The sequence below is a fragment of the Pseudorasbora parva genome, chromosome 22, assembly GCF_024679245.1.
Source record: "Pseudorasbora parva isolate DD20220531a chromosome 22, ASM2467924v1, whole genome shotgun sequence".
In the NCBI taxonomy this organism is placed as follows: Eukaryota; Metazoa; Chordata; class Actinopteri; order Cypriniformes; family Gobionidae; genus Pseudorasbora; species Pseudorasbora parva.
In genome coordinates this window covers 31,212,648-31,230,762 of record NC_090193.1, presented here as the reverse complement: position 1 = coordinate 31,230,762, position 18,115 = coordinate 31,212,648, and the positions used below count along the sequence as shown (strand labels likewise).

At 37.8% G+C, this 18,115-nt stretch overlaps 1 protein-coding gene across 1 annotated transcript in view; it reads left to right on the top strand.

Annotated features, from left to right (window-relative positions):
* pcdh17 (protocadherin 17) overlaps positions 1 to 18,115 on the top strand; it is a 90,371-nt gene that overhangs the window by 19,221 nt on the left and 53,035 nt on the right. The window contains exons 3-4 of the mRNA XM_067430964.1: positions 16,914 to 16,972; positions 17,101 to 17,273. Coding sequence (XP_067287065.1) covers positions 16,914 to 16,972; positions 17,101 to 17,273 — 232 coding nt within the window. The remainder of the gene's footprint in view (positions 1 to 16,913; positions 16,973 to 17,100; positions 17,274 to 18,115) is intronic.

Genomic DNA, 18,115 nt, shown 5'->3' with positions numbered 1-18,115 from the left:
AAAAACATAAACCAGACGCTAATTTGCGCTGATCTTGGTAGATTGCATTGGTCATTAGGGGAAATGATCCACCTGCATGTGTTCTTTAATTCCAATTCAACTTTTCATCCATTCCCATCAATGCTTTTTTTTTTTTAATTGCGCTCTCATGTTAATTTGCCCTGTTCAGTAAACCTGGCCCAATATAAAAAATTAAAATAAAAAGATAAGAAAGTATCATGAATTGAAATCTCTTTATTTATTGGCAAGCAACCACTGCCATTCCCTCTCTGGTTAGGAAAAGTTTAGTGCTTAGCAAATTTAACATTCCTGTGAAATAAATAATAATAATAATAATAATAATAATAATAATAATAATAATAATAATAATAATGATAAAGTAATCAAAATGAAAACCATTATAGTCTTCACTGTATAAAATAAATATAGATCAATCATAAATCTACTAAAGAGCAGTACGAGATTTTCTTTGTATTTTGTTTGATTAACATTAATGATAGACGGCAACAGGAATATAAGGCTGCTGTCACTTTAAGACCGTAATGGACGGATCCAATATGATATTACACATGCAACTTATTCCCAACTCTTTATACTCACTTAAGATGTAAACAATTTTGTTTACGCGAGAGTACTCACCGAACCTGGTATTTTTACATATTTCTGTTTTTTAAAGCGTTTAGGCCCGAACACAGAGCTCAAAGTTAACTTGCTTGTGTGTGTTCCACTACGTCTCAGAGCATGTGCACAGAAAGCCGCTTGGAGAACAGCTTAATGCTGTTTTAATAACTCTTTTAATACGTGCACATCCTGCAGTCTAGCAACAGTAGAGTGTATTTAAACAAACTGTTATTATATACTGCTATATTCCAGCTACAGCTATACTATGCTATACTCTATACTACAGCTACCACCTCAAAGTCCCCTAGCAAACCCCTCAAAATCTCCTAGAATTCACACAGAATTGTCTATCAATCACCAAAAAGCACACAAGCAACCAATTTGAAACATGACAGCAGCTTTTGCAAAGGTTAGCAACCCTCACGTTTTTGTGGGGAATTTGGTTCTATATATCGTCAGCATTTGTCATTTGCAAGTTTATCAGAAAGTGTAAGTGTAAAGTGTGAACATGAATGCTTTCGAGGTCAACAGCTACACATGTTCTCGTTCCTATCGCCTTCTAAACGTCTGCTAATTAATTTTTTTGCTGTTGTCTTAGATTACAGGGCTGATGTCTGGAGCCTTTAAGAGCCAATCAGAGATTAACATCTCGCTTCTCACCTCCTGCACTCCTTCAAGCATTGTGTTGGACATAACGTACTCTGAATCGAGTTTTCTCCTCCATTACTTTGTTTTCAAGCAACCTAGCTATTTAATACATTTTTTAAACGGATTTCACACAGCGGCCTGACGGTCTGTGGAGATTGTTCCTGCGTGACGGCGAGAAGCGGGAAGCGGTTTGGCGTGAAACAGCCTCTATTTTGAGAGAGCGTGTGAACTGCTGTGTTAGGAAATTCAGGGAGAAGGGGAGGAGAAAAGCCATATTTCATTCCCCGAGGCTGAACATGTCACAGATGCGGTTTGGTGATACCAACACAAACGGTCCAGTGACATAGCCAGCGTCCCGTTTTAAACTTCTCATCTTCTTTGAAGAAAAAAAAGGCTTCCATTAACAATAGCTGTGCTCATAAAAGCATGCTGATATGAGAGATGAGAGGCCAGCTCATATACTCATCACTGCGCGTTGATGCATTAGTATTTTCAGCATTCAGACCTCTGAGAGGGTTGAACATAAATAATCCATAATTTCTCCTAGAGAGATCAGGTTTGTTCATTCATTCACATCAGACTTCCCGATAAGTGCATAAGGTCTCTTAATACACACAACAATTTTAAGGTCAGTGGTTCAGAACAGGTGCTTTCTGATATGTTCTGTTAATATTACAGCTGCATGATCCTGGATAAATTGAGAATCACGATTTTCTGGTTTCACATAGAGATTAAACAAGTAAACTAAATAAAATAATGTTCTTATTAATGAATTCGTATTATTCTGACAAAATATTAATTGCTTTTATTTAAAAAGAATTTTTTTATTTAATTAAAAAAAAAGAATTAATTATTCAATGACTCACTTTTAAAGGTGTCGCTTGTTTCATTACTGGATGAATCAGCTTTTTTGAACGAGTCTCTTAAATGAATGATTCAATGACTCACTCATAAAGACTTCACTTGTTTAATTACTGGAGGAATCAGTGTTTTTGAACGCATCTATTGAATGCATGATTCAATGACTCATTTATAAAGGTTTCACTTGTTCATTACTGGATAAATCAGTGTTTTTGAACGAGTCTCTTGAAGGACTGATTCAATGACTCACTAATAGAGATGTCACTTGTTTGATTACTGGATTAATTAATGTTTTTGAACGAATCTCTTGAATGAATGAGTCAATGACTCACTCATAAAGAGGTCACTTGTTTAGTTACTGCAAGAATCATCTTTTTTAAACGGATCTTTGAAATGAATGATTCATTGACTCTGTCAAATACTAAAATTGTTTCATAACTGAATTAATCAGCATTTTAAACACAGATTTCAATGTTCCAGTGTGATTTTGTATAAGGTTTAATAAACACAGACAAGTCTTTTAGAAATAAGATCAGGTGGGTGTTTGAATTGATATTGTGATCTTTTTGCAATTAATCATGCATTTTCATAATTTTATTTTATTTATATATAAAATATATAACACTAATTTTGAATTAATTATCAAATAAAATAATGCAGATTTTGACATTCACCATGAACACAGGGATAACTTTGAAAACATAAACATTTTTATATTACAATGTTATGTTGACAACCAATGAACCGGAAGCGAAACCAGTTGAGAATGGCTAGTTTCATCCATACATACACACACACACACACACACACACACACACACACACACACACACACACACACACACACACGTTGCAAAAGCCAAACGCAGCATAACATGCATGACACCTGGGGCCGGCTTAGGCAAAGCTGATGATAGCCTCAGCTCCCAAATCACTAACAGGTGGTCAAAGACTGGGCTGTGCTCTCCGTCTGCAAACTGCATGGGGTGTTTCTCAGTGGATGTCTTTTCTAAGGAAAGATTAAGAGGTCTTTGACCTAGTGCACACTAGTTTTAACACCTTCTTTAGCAGAGTTAACCCTATTGGTGAGAGCTGTAAGGCTATTGGCAGAGGGGTTATCATGCTTAAATAGGTTTAGCCTGGCGTGCCCGTTATCTGTTTTGCGTTCGAAAGATGACCAAGTGTCGTTACCTCAGCTCAACTCCAGATCAACCTTCCAGCACGCTCCCACACACAACCTTTCAGATACTTATCCAGCGATAATTTGATCTCCTGCGTCAAGGCCGGAGAATCCCGACCACAGCTCCATTTAAGTTCCCTGCTCCAGCCTTTTAGCAGCGAGCAGATAGGGCCGATATCGAGGACCGACGTCTAGTTGGATGGGTTTTGTGGTTTGGCTTGAAGTTTTCAAAAGGCCTCCGTTACGTAAAAATGGAAAAACTAATAACGGAGGCTCCAGCAGCACAGAGAATCGCTTTGTGCACTTCTCACCAACATGGGCTGTAAAACTTTGATGCACAAGTTGAGCATTTGTAGGGCTTAGGTTACTGTTTGTCTCTCAATCTCATTTTCGTGCCATGCCTCATTGTCTTTAATGAGGAGATATGCTTGGGAAGAAGCAGGTTGATATAGCTAGCTGCTAAGAAGCTTGGACAGATTTGAGTGTATTGATTTTTCCTGTTCTATATTTTGTGCTTTCTCTGTATGCTTTATATGTGTTGCTCCCTTTCAATTTCAAACGGTTGTGCATGGTGCTAGCAAAGTCATGTGTTTGATGCCCTGGAAATGCTTGGAATGATACATTGCATGGCATTCATTCTCACGCACAATGTAAAACTTAAAATGTTAATGATTATCTTTGGATTTTGAAATGTTATAAGGACCGCTATCTTGATTCATTATTAGATGCATGCCCAAGATGATTTCTGATTCTGCAGAGATCCTTATTTTAAAATATTGCTTGCAGTAACATCTCCAAAAGTTTAATCTATCAATTAGCTCTGTTTCACCTTCTTCATTTCTCTGGTTGGTTAGCACTATCTTATTAGCCTGACAAGCCAGACCCACATCAAGATGTTTGGTCTGGAAACTCACCATTGACAGGGCTCAGTCCGAGGGGCGGGATAAACGGTTGTCTTTCAAAGTTCCTCTGCACGCAACTGGATAGCGCTACAACCAACCAGAGCAACGTGAAGCGGAGCTAGTTGATAATTAAACTTTCGCCGTTTCCGGTCGGCAAAACTCTTCAGAACACATCTTCCGTTCTTTAGAATGATTTCAATGCCGTTCTTTGTTCTTTTCTCAAAGAAAAGTTTAATTCCAAGTCTTTCAGAGTCACGGCCAAAGCCGATTCGAAAGACCGCTGTTTGCCAGCTTCTTTGTTTACAAGTAGCACGCAACTCTGCCGTCATTATGTTAAGCCCGCCCACTGACTCTTTAAACGATGTGATTGGCCTGACCAGAGTTTGGTTTTTACAGCTCAGAAGTGTATTGAGAGTTGCTAGACGACACTAAACGGCAGATTAGATTTGCTGCCGCTAGGGTGCGTCTAGATTTCTAGGCTACTATCCTATTGCATGCAGAGGGCATTTTACAGACAACTATTTACCCCACCCCTCAGACTGAGCCCTGCCAATGGTGCGTCTTGATGTGGGTCTGGCTTATCAGGCTATCAGCAGTGTCACATGATCCTTCAGAAATCATTCTAATATGCTTATTTGATGTAGCCTAGAAATCTAGACGCACCCTAGCGGCAGCAAATCTAATCTGCCGCAAATGTAGTCTAGCAACTCTCAATACACTTCTGAGCTGTAAAAAACAAAATCTGGTCAGGCCAATCACATCGTTTATAGAGTCGGTGGGCGGGCTTAACATAATGATGGTGGAGTTGTGTTCTACTTGTAAACAAAGAAGCTGGCGAACGGCGGTCTTTTGAATCAGCTTTGACCGCGACTCTGGAAGACTTGGAGTTAAGCTTTTCTCTGAGAAAAGAACAAAGAACGACACTGAAGTCATTCTTAAGAAGGGAAGATGTGTTCAGAGTTTTGCTGACCGGATACGGCGAAAGTTTAGTCCATGTTGCTCTGGTTGGTTGTAGCGCTTTCCAACTGCGTTCATAGGGAGTTTGAAAGACAATCGTTTATCCCGCCTCTCGGATTGAGCCCTGTCAATGATGAGTTTCCAGACCAAACATCTTGATGTGGGTCTGGCTGCTCAGGCTAGATTTGATGCTTAGTTATTATCGATGTTGAAAACAGTTGTGCTGCTTACTGTTTTTTATTTATTTATTTATTTTTTAACCTGAATAAAATTAATAATTCTTGCAACAACAAAAAAATAAAGAAAAAAAAAATACTGTCTGCAAACTTTTGAACGGTAATGTATGTTGTTATGAAAAATTTCAATTTTAAATAAATTCTGTTCTGTTTTTAAGTTATTATTCATCAAATAATCTTGAAAAACGTATTACAGGTTATAAAAACAACGTTTCCAAAATTAATAATTAATCAGCATTTTAGAATGATTTCTGTAGATTGGAGTAATGGCTGATAAAAAGTCATCATTGCATCACATAAATAAATTATGTTTCAAAGTTTATTAAGATAGAAAACCATTATTTTAAATTGTAATAATATTTCACAATATTAGTTTTTTTTTCCCTCTATTTTTGATCAAATGAATACAGCCTATTTATTTATTTGTTATTAATAATTAATAAATCGTGATGTATCATTGTATTGACTTGAATAGAGGTCAAACACTTAAAACAAATAAAGGCAATGGATCATTTGAAAGCCACGTAGAGGCAGCAGAGCACAGCGTTTTGTTGGTTTTTAAAAGTGTGTTGTTGTTTATGAATATGAGAGGCCGCAGTGGACCAGATCTTTGGCATGTGTCTGAGAATGTTTGTTTTTGAAGTGCTCTAAAAGCTTTGTGCTCTTCTGCGAGGTGTCCTCGGGGAGGTCTGGACCACCAGTGGTGGAGAATCAGGAGGAATCCACAGTCTCCGGGATTTCAGGGGAGACCTTGGACGATTAACAAATCAATTACACGCCGCTGCATTTGGTAACAGAGGAACATGTGCCATAGCTCTGCAGCCTCAGCATGAAGGCTTGCCGATCCGAGACACCCTGCACTCTGACCGACCCCTGACGGCACTGCTCCAGCCGTGAACCCAACGGGTGACCTTATCCAATAATAGAGAGAGCAGATTGCACATGGGTTTGTTTGTCTTCACGTTCATTCAAGCAGAAGTGTGCTTGACATTTCCGAAGCACTACCTCGGCTCTAAAGCCCGCAGCGGAAACTTTAACACCTTTCCGCTTAAGAAACACATTTAAGATTTGGTGTCATACACCCCGAACCGCCCTTAATTAGTGCGCAGTCCACTTGTGGATGGTTCTGTTTCTAATATACTTACATTATCTGAAGTATCATGTTTGCTTTGTGGAAACCACTGGTATTTTTTTCCCAATCTACAGGGTTCAAATAAGGATTAACTGTCACGCTGTTTGATGTTAACCATCTCATCCGGGGTTCTCTTCCATGTAACACCTTTTTGAAATTCTAATTAGTCCCACACACTTCATCCAAACGAAATCAAATTATGTGGGAGATTTCTGCACAAGTAAAACATGCAGTGCAACGTGGGAAGTGAGGTTGTTAAGCTGTCGGTGGAATCGCTGGGCACATTTCGGCCGAACCGCGGGGCTCACTACTTGAAAGGGAATAATACAGGAACAAGAGGTGCACATCTTTGAACAAATTAGTTTTGAGCAAGATTTCCCCCCCTCACACATTTCTTTTTAATATCTTTGACAAGAAGGAATCAGATTATATTGCTTTTTTTTTTTCATTTACTCTTTCAAGGGCCATTCTATAATATACGCGTTCATAATATATGCTGTGATATATGTGTGGTGTGACATTTGTATAGATAGATAGATAGACAGACAGACAGACAGACAGACAGACAGACAGACAGACAGACAGACAGACAGAGATAGATAGATAGATAGATAGATAGATAGATAGATAGATAGATAGATAGATAGATAGATAGACAGACAGACAGACAGACAGACAGACAGACAGACAGACAGAGATAGATAGATAGGTAGATAGATAGATAGATAGATAGATAGATAGATAGATAGATAGATAGATAGATAGATAGATAGATAGATAGATAGATAGATAGATAGATAGATAGATAGATAGATAGATAGATAGATAGATAGATAGATAGATAGATTTAAAAATATAAATATGAAAAAAGTGTGTGCAGTAAAATTGTTTAATTGAATGCAAATTAATTTGAATCATAAATTTTTTTATAATTATAATATTGTATATTATTGTCTGATGGCGCAGAGAAGTTTATAAGTTATATATAGTACAGTAGTAATATGCAGTTATATATTTCATATAGATAAGAATGGAAAAACTGGAAAAGCCACCCGTTACCTAAAATAACTCTTTTGCTCTCTCTTTCACAAGTCTTGCTCCCTAAAGCCTCAAAATAGTTAAACCATCCACCATGTTTCGACTTAGAGGGGTTATTCCTTGTATCACACGTCTAATGTGCTTAACTAGAAAACCAAGCCACACCCCTCTCTCTCTCTCTCTCTCTCTCTCTCTCTCTCTCTCTCTCTCTCTCTCTCTCTCTCTCTCTCTCTCTCTCTCTCTCTCTCTCTCTCTCTCTCTCTCTCCTCTCTCTCTGTCCCTCTATTTCTGACGTCTGCCTCAGGTCTCATCGTTGTAGAGAGCTTCCTAGAAAGTCTGAGCATGAAAAATGACACTCTGTGAGCCTTTCTATATATCATAATGAGCTTAAGAAATTTATTTTCCACTTCGCTTGTTTTAAGAACAGCGACCAGAGCTGTAAGGACGAGTTGAATGTCAGAAAGCCTTTTGTTTCTCACTCAACAAACCTGAGAGGTTTCGATAAAGCAAAACGCAACTTTTGAAATGTGAATTATCGGGGGGGTTATGTGTGTGCTTAAACTAGAAAAGGACATCCGCCATCTTTTCTGTTAACATACTTAGTTATGGGATTATGTTCTGCTTTTTCCCAAGAGAAAATTGGGTCTTATCTGGTCTGTATGACAGTTGCTTCTGTCCGTGTCAGCCGGACACAGGCGGTTAGGAGATAGAGGCAGGTCTGCCCTGAAGCACTTATAATCCCAACCGGGATTACTGTAATCTCCTTCTCTTCATTTTTGAAATCGGGATTTGTGAAAAGAAATGGTGACTAGATGCGGTTATTGCCACTGAGATCCACTGCATGGCTTAAATACGCATAAGGGCTTCTTTTGTTGATCTTCTTGATCTGTTGCAAATCGCTGTAATTGCTCTCAGAAAGGATTCCATGTATTCAAAACACAAAAGAACAGAAATATTACAAATGTAATGCAGATTTTAGCCTAATTTTCCCAGTGTTGTTGATCATGCATCGAAATAGCTTTTATTCCGAAAGTTTACTTGATTATGCGAGGGGAGACATAATGTAATTATTATTAGCTTTGCTTATGAATATTAAAGAGGATCTATTACGCCCCCTTTTTTTTCAAGATGTACAAAACGTCTCAAGCATCCCCAGAATTTTTCAGCTCAAAATACTCCACAGATAATTTAATAAACCATATTGTAAATGCTCATTTTTAAGAGGAAAACATGCTGTTTTTGTGCAAGTATCTTTAAATGCAAATGAGCTGCCGCCCTTCTAAAATATCTTCATTTGTGTTCCAGAAGAATGAAAGTCATACAGAATTGAAAATGAGCAGAGGGGTAAAGGGTAAGAGGACTGCTTTAGGCCAGTGATATCCACTCATAAATGGACATTTGGGACGTTTACAGATTAGACTTTAGCTAAATGACGACTTAAACCCTTAAACAACAGAAAGCGTTGGGTCGCGGCTATTATATTTAAAAGGTTCCTGTCAAATCCAGGCTTAGATAAAAACAGATGACCTGCGGTGTCTGTTGAGCTCCTCTGTAATTAATCTCGATGAATATAACTCTGACCACAAACGTCTAGAGTCATGTGGCGTTCATTTCAAAGGAAGCAATTAATTTTTCAAAACTTTTAACTGGGGGTCTGGGGCAGGAAATGAGCAGCTATGGCATTTGGTTCGTTAAGGCTAGACGATAGATAGGCTCAGTAACCACAGGAAAACATGACCGGCTAATTGAATTTGATCACTTGGTAATGCTCCAGAGAAATGACCTAATCAATGCTCGTGCCATTGAGTAGGCCATTCTTTGTCTCTGCCCCTATAATGAATGCATCGCTTGAGAGTCAGATTATTCTCTTATTCATTTGAGTCGGCTCGGCACGGGGGTAACTTGTCCTGGTCTTGTTTGTTATGTAGTTGTAAACATCGATCGCTCTTTGTTTATGAAGCTTTATTGTGTACATTTCGCAAATGCGATTCCACCCAGGGGCCTGGTGTTCAAACAGCCAAACAAACAGACGCAAAAAAAGGCTTGTTTGCCCTTGAAACCTTTGATTCTCGATAGCCCCGTCATGTCAGATGGCTGTTTTACACTCAATTAGGGAGCTACTGGACCCCGGTCTGTTTGCAGCCGGAGTTTGGTTTGTTTAGTTACTGTGAAAGTTTTCTTCTGGGGTATGGTTTATGTGGAGGTGTGAATAAATCTAAATTATGGAAGTGAGCGCTCATTTTCGGTCACATTCACCATGGTATGATGCATTTCTCATACCGTAGCTGCTTGTCTCAAAATTTTTGGTGGTAAATCCAATGCAGTAAAATATGAATAAATCAGTGAAGCTGAAATCTGTTTAATACCCATTTATCTTGGTGAGCGATGCCATTATTTATTGCCACGGTAAACAAAAATTATATATAATATTTTGTGAATAAATTCATAATGTTTAAAGAATAATCTCATCTCAGTCATAACTTTATGAAATAAAAGTAGTACTATTTTGAGAATAAAGTTAAAATGATAATAATAAAAGTTGTAGAATTACATATTATTTTTTATGCAATTTTTTATGTAATTAATTAAATAAATTTTTGCGCTGGTCAATCAATTAATTGCAATTAATGGCATCCAAAATAAAAGTTTGTGTTTACACAATGTATGTGTGTGTACTGTGTATAGTTATTATATAAATACACACACGAGCATGCATATATTTAAATATTTTTTTTTTTAAATAATTTACATCAAATGTTTATATTTATATATAAGATAAATTATATATATATATATATATATATATATATAGAGAGAGAGAGAGAGAGAGAGAGAGAGAGAGAGAGAGAGAGAGATGAAAATGTCTTAAATCTAGACATGCATGTGTGTGTGTATATATATATATATATATATATATATATATATATATATATATATATATATATATATATATATATATATATATATATATGATAACTATACACACACATATATTATGTAAACACAAACTTATTTTGGGTGCGATTAATCCCAGTATTAATTTACATTAATTATTTCAATGTTGCTCAAAAAAGCTAGTAAACACTAACACTCATTGTGACACTGACATTGATGATCAAAAATTGAAAAATTTCAAACAAACTGTGAACAGCCTTAGTTTTATATTGCTATGATGCAGTTTAAACTTTTACTTATATATCAAATTGTAGTTGTACACTACTGAATGTAAATGGATATGCTATGCCTATGCCAAATATAGCCACTATCCCAAAAAATAAAGTAGTTGTCAGAAAACGATATATATTTGTCCGCTTGGCAGACTTGCAAGGTTGAATTGAACGTAATGCACACACATGCTCTTTTCCGAGTCGTGTGTGTGTGTATTGTCAGGACAGCAGAGGGCACATATCTGGCACGATGAAATACCCAGATGCATTTCACAAGCCGGAGCGCTCCAATGACGTTCGAAAGGCAGATGGGCATCTTTGCTGCATAAGCATCCCTTCCTTTCCCTCATGACATCTTCCCCCCACCTCCATACCTCTCGCTTACTGTGCCTCTATATATTTTTTTTTCTCTGTTTGTCCCGTAAACACGCTTATGCACACACAGGATTGCCTGTCTTTTGTTCATTTGTCTCTATTGAAAGGAGGCATCTGGCTGGTCACAGTTTAAACACTCAAGAGAGGGTATGAGGAATTCTTGAAATAGATGAGCCATTTTCTGCCTCTCTCTTGAGAGTCTGTTGTTCTCCCTCACACTGCCGTACAGTCCCTCTCGTTCTGTTGCTTCATTCAGACTGGGAACTTGAAAAACTTTAGAGGTTGTGAGTGTGAGTTTGCTTACCTGTTTTTTGGGGAGTTTAAAGTTCATGCTTAAAAGTCTTACAAAAACCCCTTTGGGGAGATTTGGGGATCATACAATTCGATTCATATACATTTTTATTAGTATGTATAAATTAAGATTATTTAATATTCTTACTAAATATATTATAACAAAAATGTAGGCACATATATATAATGTTATTTTATTGTATCTATTCTGGTGTGTGCGTGTGCGTGCGTGTGTGTGTGTATGCGTGCATACTCTATAGAAAATGTTTTAACTGTAAAAACACTATCAATAAGTTGACAGCACAATGTGTTAATATTGCTTTAACTTCAGTGATTTAAGTTGAAATGACTTAAATATCCAAGTTAATTGTACTTCAAAATTTACAACAGAAACTGTGTGTGTGTGTGTGTGTGTGTGTGCGTGCGTGCGTGCGTGCGTGCGTGCGTGCGTGCGTGGGTGGGTGGGTTGCGTGCATTCATGGGTGCATGCGTGCGTGCGTGTGTGTTTTGTGTGTACGCGTGTGTGTGAGTGCTATCTTAATATAATAAATTTAATTAAACTTGTATAATAATCTTTTTTAAGGGAATGTCTTCAATTAGATAAATGTGTGTTTGTATCTTTTTTTAATTATAATTATTTACATTAAATAACTGGACCTAGTTTTTCTATACACATGCACCACTGTGCAAATATTGGTGAGAATTTGTAGAGATATTAAGTTAAAGTATAAGCAGCAATGTTTTCTTTGTTAGCATTTGTCTCTATTAATAAAGAAGCATCTGGCAACTTTGAAAAGTCTTTGTTAAAGATAAAAGAATGTTAAAAGTTAGAAAATCTAGAAATCAGTCATGGGAAGTATTATGCTAATGACTCCAGTCGAAAACATGCAGATAGAAGCTAAGCTTGTTTTTAACACTCGTTTGATGCACTACTGCAAATGATGGTCCAGTGCCCTCAATTAGGAGTTAAACACTCAATTAAAACAAGCGTAAGTTTAGTAACAGTGATAAGTAGTGGTGGTCATTAGCTGTCTGCTAGCCTGTAGCATGTAACTGCTGGACTGGTTATGAATATAGCAGAAACACAGAGCAGCTGTATTTATTAAAGTCACCTGATGGCTACCTAATGCCGTACACCTCCGCAACTCATTAAAGCCAGGACCTAGAGTTGTAAAAAATGACTTTGTGCTAATTGGCAGGAGAAAGTGTGATCCGTACTACTGTAATGTACTTTTTATTAGCTTTTAGTTGTTGATACAAAGTTTATTTATAGCATCTCACAGCACCGCTGGAACCAACAGACGACGTTGGCTGCCAGCCTGCAAGACTGTGTTGTTCATGATTGTGGATATTTGCAAGTTGGATGCTTCTGATGAAGTTTTTTTTGCGAAAGGCGCATGGTATGCAAAGAAAAGATAAATAAGCAGGCTGTGTGGAAGCGTGCATGACCCGGTGCTGCCACGGCCAGCGGACAGGGCTTGCGTAATCTCAGAAAAGCCTCATGAATCTCGATTGAGACCGGCACTATCCTCCTCGTTCTCTCGCTCAGACGTTCTCTCCGGGGGCAGTTTGCATACAGGCAGGATGTTGTAAAACACTTCCTCGGAAAGTGCTCTTATCAACCTTTTAAAACGCAGGCGCGTGTAGGTCGTATTGCTGTGATTCCTGTCGCTGCCAAGGGCACGCTGGCGCTGCTATCAAAATGAGCCATCATCCTCCGCTCTGGCACCACTTCGATTATTTCATTAATAGATAGTACCTTTGTTTTACTTATCTTTTATAATGGGTGAATTTTTGCATTGTGGGAAATTGGATGTGGAGCACTTTGAATGTACTGTCTAACACTTCTTCTTTTTTTACAGCTACCCCTCGAAAGGTGCTTAAAAACATCCCTTTTTCTCTCTCTGGAAATACATTTACAGAACTCGAAAATGAACTGCCTTGAATTTACAACTTTAGCTGTAAAACGTTCCAATCACTGATTTAGCCTTTGATTCGGCTCGTGCATCTGCGCTTTTTATCTGCGGCCGGAGTTGAAAGAAGCGCGTCGCACTGCGATAGAGAGTCTAGACAAAGCTCCATAAAGGTCACGAGGGTACAGGGAGGCCTACGTGACCTTTCACACAATCCCACAATCCCCTCCTGCTGTGGCTTTACCGTCTCGTTTCATCATTCCAGCCGTCGGTGACATCGCGCACCATTCAAATATCTCCTTTTGAAGTCCAGCGGTGCGTTGAAGAAAAATATGATATCTCTCTCCAGCAAACAGACATTGTTTTATGGTGTAAGGTTTCAGAAACGAAAAAAAAAAAAAGTAAATTGAAAAGATAAACATTGCTATCGCACTTTGATTATATAGCAGTTCTTTAGATCTGCTTGCCTGGATCTTTTCCTGGTGGGATCTTTCAAATGTCTTTGAAACAATAGGTGAGATAACAGTTTTATACACAGAGTGCATGTGGTAATGTCAGGCATAAAAGCGTATGTTAGTAATAAAGAACGTTTCTGCACTGCATTACTGTACCATCAAGATGTCTGAGAGGTTTTATGATGGTGAAAAGAGAGAGAGTGAGCATGGAAGGGGGAGGAGAAATAAACCAGTGCATTAGTCTCAGTTTCAGTTTAGCCGTGTCAATATTGTCTGGACCACAGCTGAGTCCAGATTCTCTTCCGTTCCACTCCGTATTGACTCTGAGTTGGTACGCAAACACGTAGTGGCAACATTGATGTAACATTGAGTTGAGTAATTGAAACCTATCAGAGAGATATCAGAGAGGGGCTATTGGCTTTTCGGCGTCGTCAGCCATTGAAGAGAGAGAAAGACTTAAAGAGAAAGAGAGAGAGAGACGGAATTGATATAACTCTGTAAAGAATGACAAACTGATGAAGTTTACTCAATAAAGCACTTCTTATTACTCAGCTCTGTCTTTGTGCGGCAGAACTGATTGGCAGGCATTGAGACATTCTCTTTTTTTCACATAATGATGACAGATATGCTAAATCTTCTGAGCTGAAGTAAATGTAAGATTAAGCAGGAATCTCAAGATAGTTGCACATAATGTATAATAAATTATATATATATATATATATATATATATATATATATATATATATATATATATATATATATATATTTTTTTTTTTTTTTTTTTGTAATATTTTTTTTTTAAGGGTTAGTTCACTCAAAAATGAAAATGATGTCATTATTTACTCACCATAATGTCATTCGACACCCGTAAGACCTCCGTTCATCCTCGGAACACAACTGAACATATTTTTGTTGATATCTGATGGCTCATAAAGGCCTTCATTGACACCAATGTCATTTCCTCTCTCAAGACCCATAAAAGGTACTAAAGACGTCGATACAACGCCCATCTCACTACAATGGTTCTACTACAATAATTTTATGAAGCAATGAAGAGTTTTTGTGTGCAAAAAAAACCTAAATAACGACTTTTATGGTTATATTTTTGATGGGCCGATTTCAAAACAAAGCTTTGAACCGTTATGAATCAGCGTTTTGATTCATGATTCGGCTCACCAATGTCACGTGATTTCAGCCGTTTGGCAGTTTGCCACGCGATCCGAATCATGATTCGATATGCTGAAAAGCTAGCCTAGAAATCTAGACGCACCCTAGCGGCAGCAAATCTAATCTGCCCGTGAGTGTCATCTAGCAACTCTCAATACCCTTCTGAGCTGTATTCGCCTAACTTTTGCCGGGCCAATCACATCTTGTATAGAGTCGGTGGGCGGGGCCATAATGATGACGGCCGAGTTGCGCTTGCGTGCTTCTAGTAAACACAGAAACTGTGGAACGGCGGTCTTTCGAATCAGCTTTGACTGCGACTCTGGAAGACTTGGAGTTAAGCTTTTCTCTGAGAAAAGAACAAAGAACGGCATTGAAGTCATTCTTAAAAAGGGAAGATGTATTCTGAGTTTTGCCGTACGGATACAGCGAATGTTTAATCTATCAACGAGCTCCGTTTCACCTTCGTTGCTCTGGTTGGTGGTAGCACTATCCTATCGTGTGCAGAGGGAGTTTGAAAGACAACCGTTTATCCCGCCCCTCAGATTGAGCCCTGTCAATGGTGAGTTTCCAGACCAAACATCTTGATGTGGGTCTGGCTTGTCAGGCTACTGAAAAACTTCAGGAAGCTTTGTTTTGAAATCGGCCATCACTATATATTTAAGTCGTTATTTAGGGGTTTTTTTTGTGCACAAAAACTATTCTTGTCACTTCATAAAATGATTGTACAACCACTGTGATGAGATAGGCTTTTTATTGACGTCCTTAGTCTCAAGAAAGTCTTTTTTATGGGTCTTGAGAGAGAAAATGACATTGCTGTCAATGAAGGCCTGTCTGAGTCATCGGATGTCAACAAAAATATCTTCATTTGTGTTCTGAAGATGAGCAAACGTCTTATGTATGTCGAGCGAAATGAGGGTGAGTAATGAATGACAGAAGTTTCATTTTTGGGTGAACTAACCCTTTAATAAATGTTTCTGTCATGTTTTTTTGTGAGATTCCTCAAAGTTGATGTGTTAGAAGCAAAAAAAAAAAAAAAAAAGAAAACAGGCAAGCGTAAGGATTTGAGGGAGTTTGACAAGAGCCAAATTGTGATGGCTAGATGACTGGGTCAGAACATCTTCAAAACTTCAGGTCTTGTGGGTTGTTCCTGCTGTAACAGTGGTCAGTATCTATCAAAAGTGCTCCAAAGAAGGAACAGCGGTGAACAGGCGACAGGTTCATAGGTGGCCAAGGCTCATTGATGCATGTGGGGAGTGAATGCTGGATCAAACACACAAGCTACAATTATATATAATTTAGTATTTTTTGTTTATGTTTTTGTGAGATTCAGACAAAGAAAAAATATATATTGACATGACTTTTTTCCCCCCATGAAGTATTATCAAAACATTAGTACACACAGGAGATCTAAAATAAAACATAATGCAATAGAATAATCTCTCCGCAAGACATTAATGAGCATTAAGATGATGGCAGATCAAAGCACATTACTGTAATCCTCTTTATTTCTTCATTTTATTCTTAGAGTCGATCTAGAAAGTAAATACAGTTAGCTTCTATTAAGAGCAGTAGTTGTGAATGGAAGTTCCCAGATGGATAGAGAAGGTTGTGCATGTGTGGGTGAGTGTGCAGAGCCTTTAACAACCCGTCTTCTCATTTTCTCATACCAACGCACTCCCTCCTCTTCATTACATTTTCTGCCTTGCTCCTCCACTCTTATTTGTATCTAACAGGTCATTAAGTTCACAAATGTGCAATTGAGTGTTTTGGATGTTTAATTAGCATGTTTCCTTGACTAATTAAAATGCACAAATCTAAGGATTACCCCCCCCCCATCCTCCTTTTCGCCTTCTCTCCCACCCCCCTTTTATGAATAATTAATCAATCTCTTTCACCAGGAGATTCTGTTGCACACCAGGACGCATTTCAGTGTCGCGCAAGACATAAACTCTTTTCCTTTTTCCTTCACAGACAGACAATTTTCCTGCTGAGCCCAATTACATGGGTAACAGGCAGCAGTTTGTTCAAAGGTAAGGCCTATTTAACACTTTCCTCGGCTTTATTTGTCTTGAACTCCTCTGCACATGAATGTTCTTCAGATTAGAACTAAAAACCCATGCCCGTTTGATCATTTTCATCTTGTTTTTTCGCTTTGCAGCAGCTCCACGTTCAAAGACCCAGAGCGAGCCAGTCTCAGAGACAGCGGGCACGGGGACAGCGACCAAGCGGACAGTGATCAGGACACTAATAAAGGCTCCTGCTGTGACATGTCCGCTAAGGAAGCGCTCAAGATGAAGGCCACTGGCCTCAAGCCTCAACCACTTGAGCAGGGTGAGTCCTTCAACATCAGGAACTTCATTTAGGATTCTTCCGAGTCTGTCTCTCTTCTTATGCGCTTTCTCATTGCTATTAGACGTTCCTTTTGTTCCATGTGTGTTTGGTGTTTTTCTCTTATTTTCAGCCAGTCTTTATCTGGCACAGTCCACTAAGGCCAATGTTTTTTTAGGAACTATTAGAGATTAGATAAAATTGGGCATATTCCACTTGGTAGGTCTTCTTGATTCCTAACCCATAATATCATACTTAATACAGTAAATCATAATTTTAAAGGGTTTGTTCGCCCAAAAATGAAATTGATGTCATTAATGACTCATCTTAATGTCGTTCCACATCCGTAAGACATCTTCGGAACACAGTTTAAGATGTTTTATATTTAGTCTGACAGCGTATCTAAATGAATGCACACTATACTGTCCATGTCCAGAAAGGGAATAAAAACATCATCAGAGTAGTCCATATGTGACATCAGTTGGTTAATAAGAATCTCTTGAAGAATCGAGAATACATTATGGTCCAAAAATAACAAAAACTACGACTTTATTCAGCATTGTCTTCTCTTCCGGGTTTGTTTTCAATCCTCAAATAAAGATACAAACGGTTATGAATCAACGTATTGATTCATGATTCGGAACATGAATCAATACGCTGATTCATGACCGTTCAAATCTTTGCTGAAATGATATTAGCCATAACAATTTAATATTAATTTATTATTTATAATGCATATATATATATATATATATATATATATATATATATATATATATATATATATATATATATATATATATATATATATATATATATATATATATATATATATATATATACCC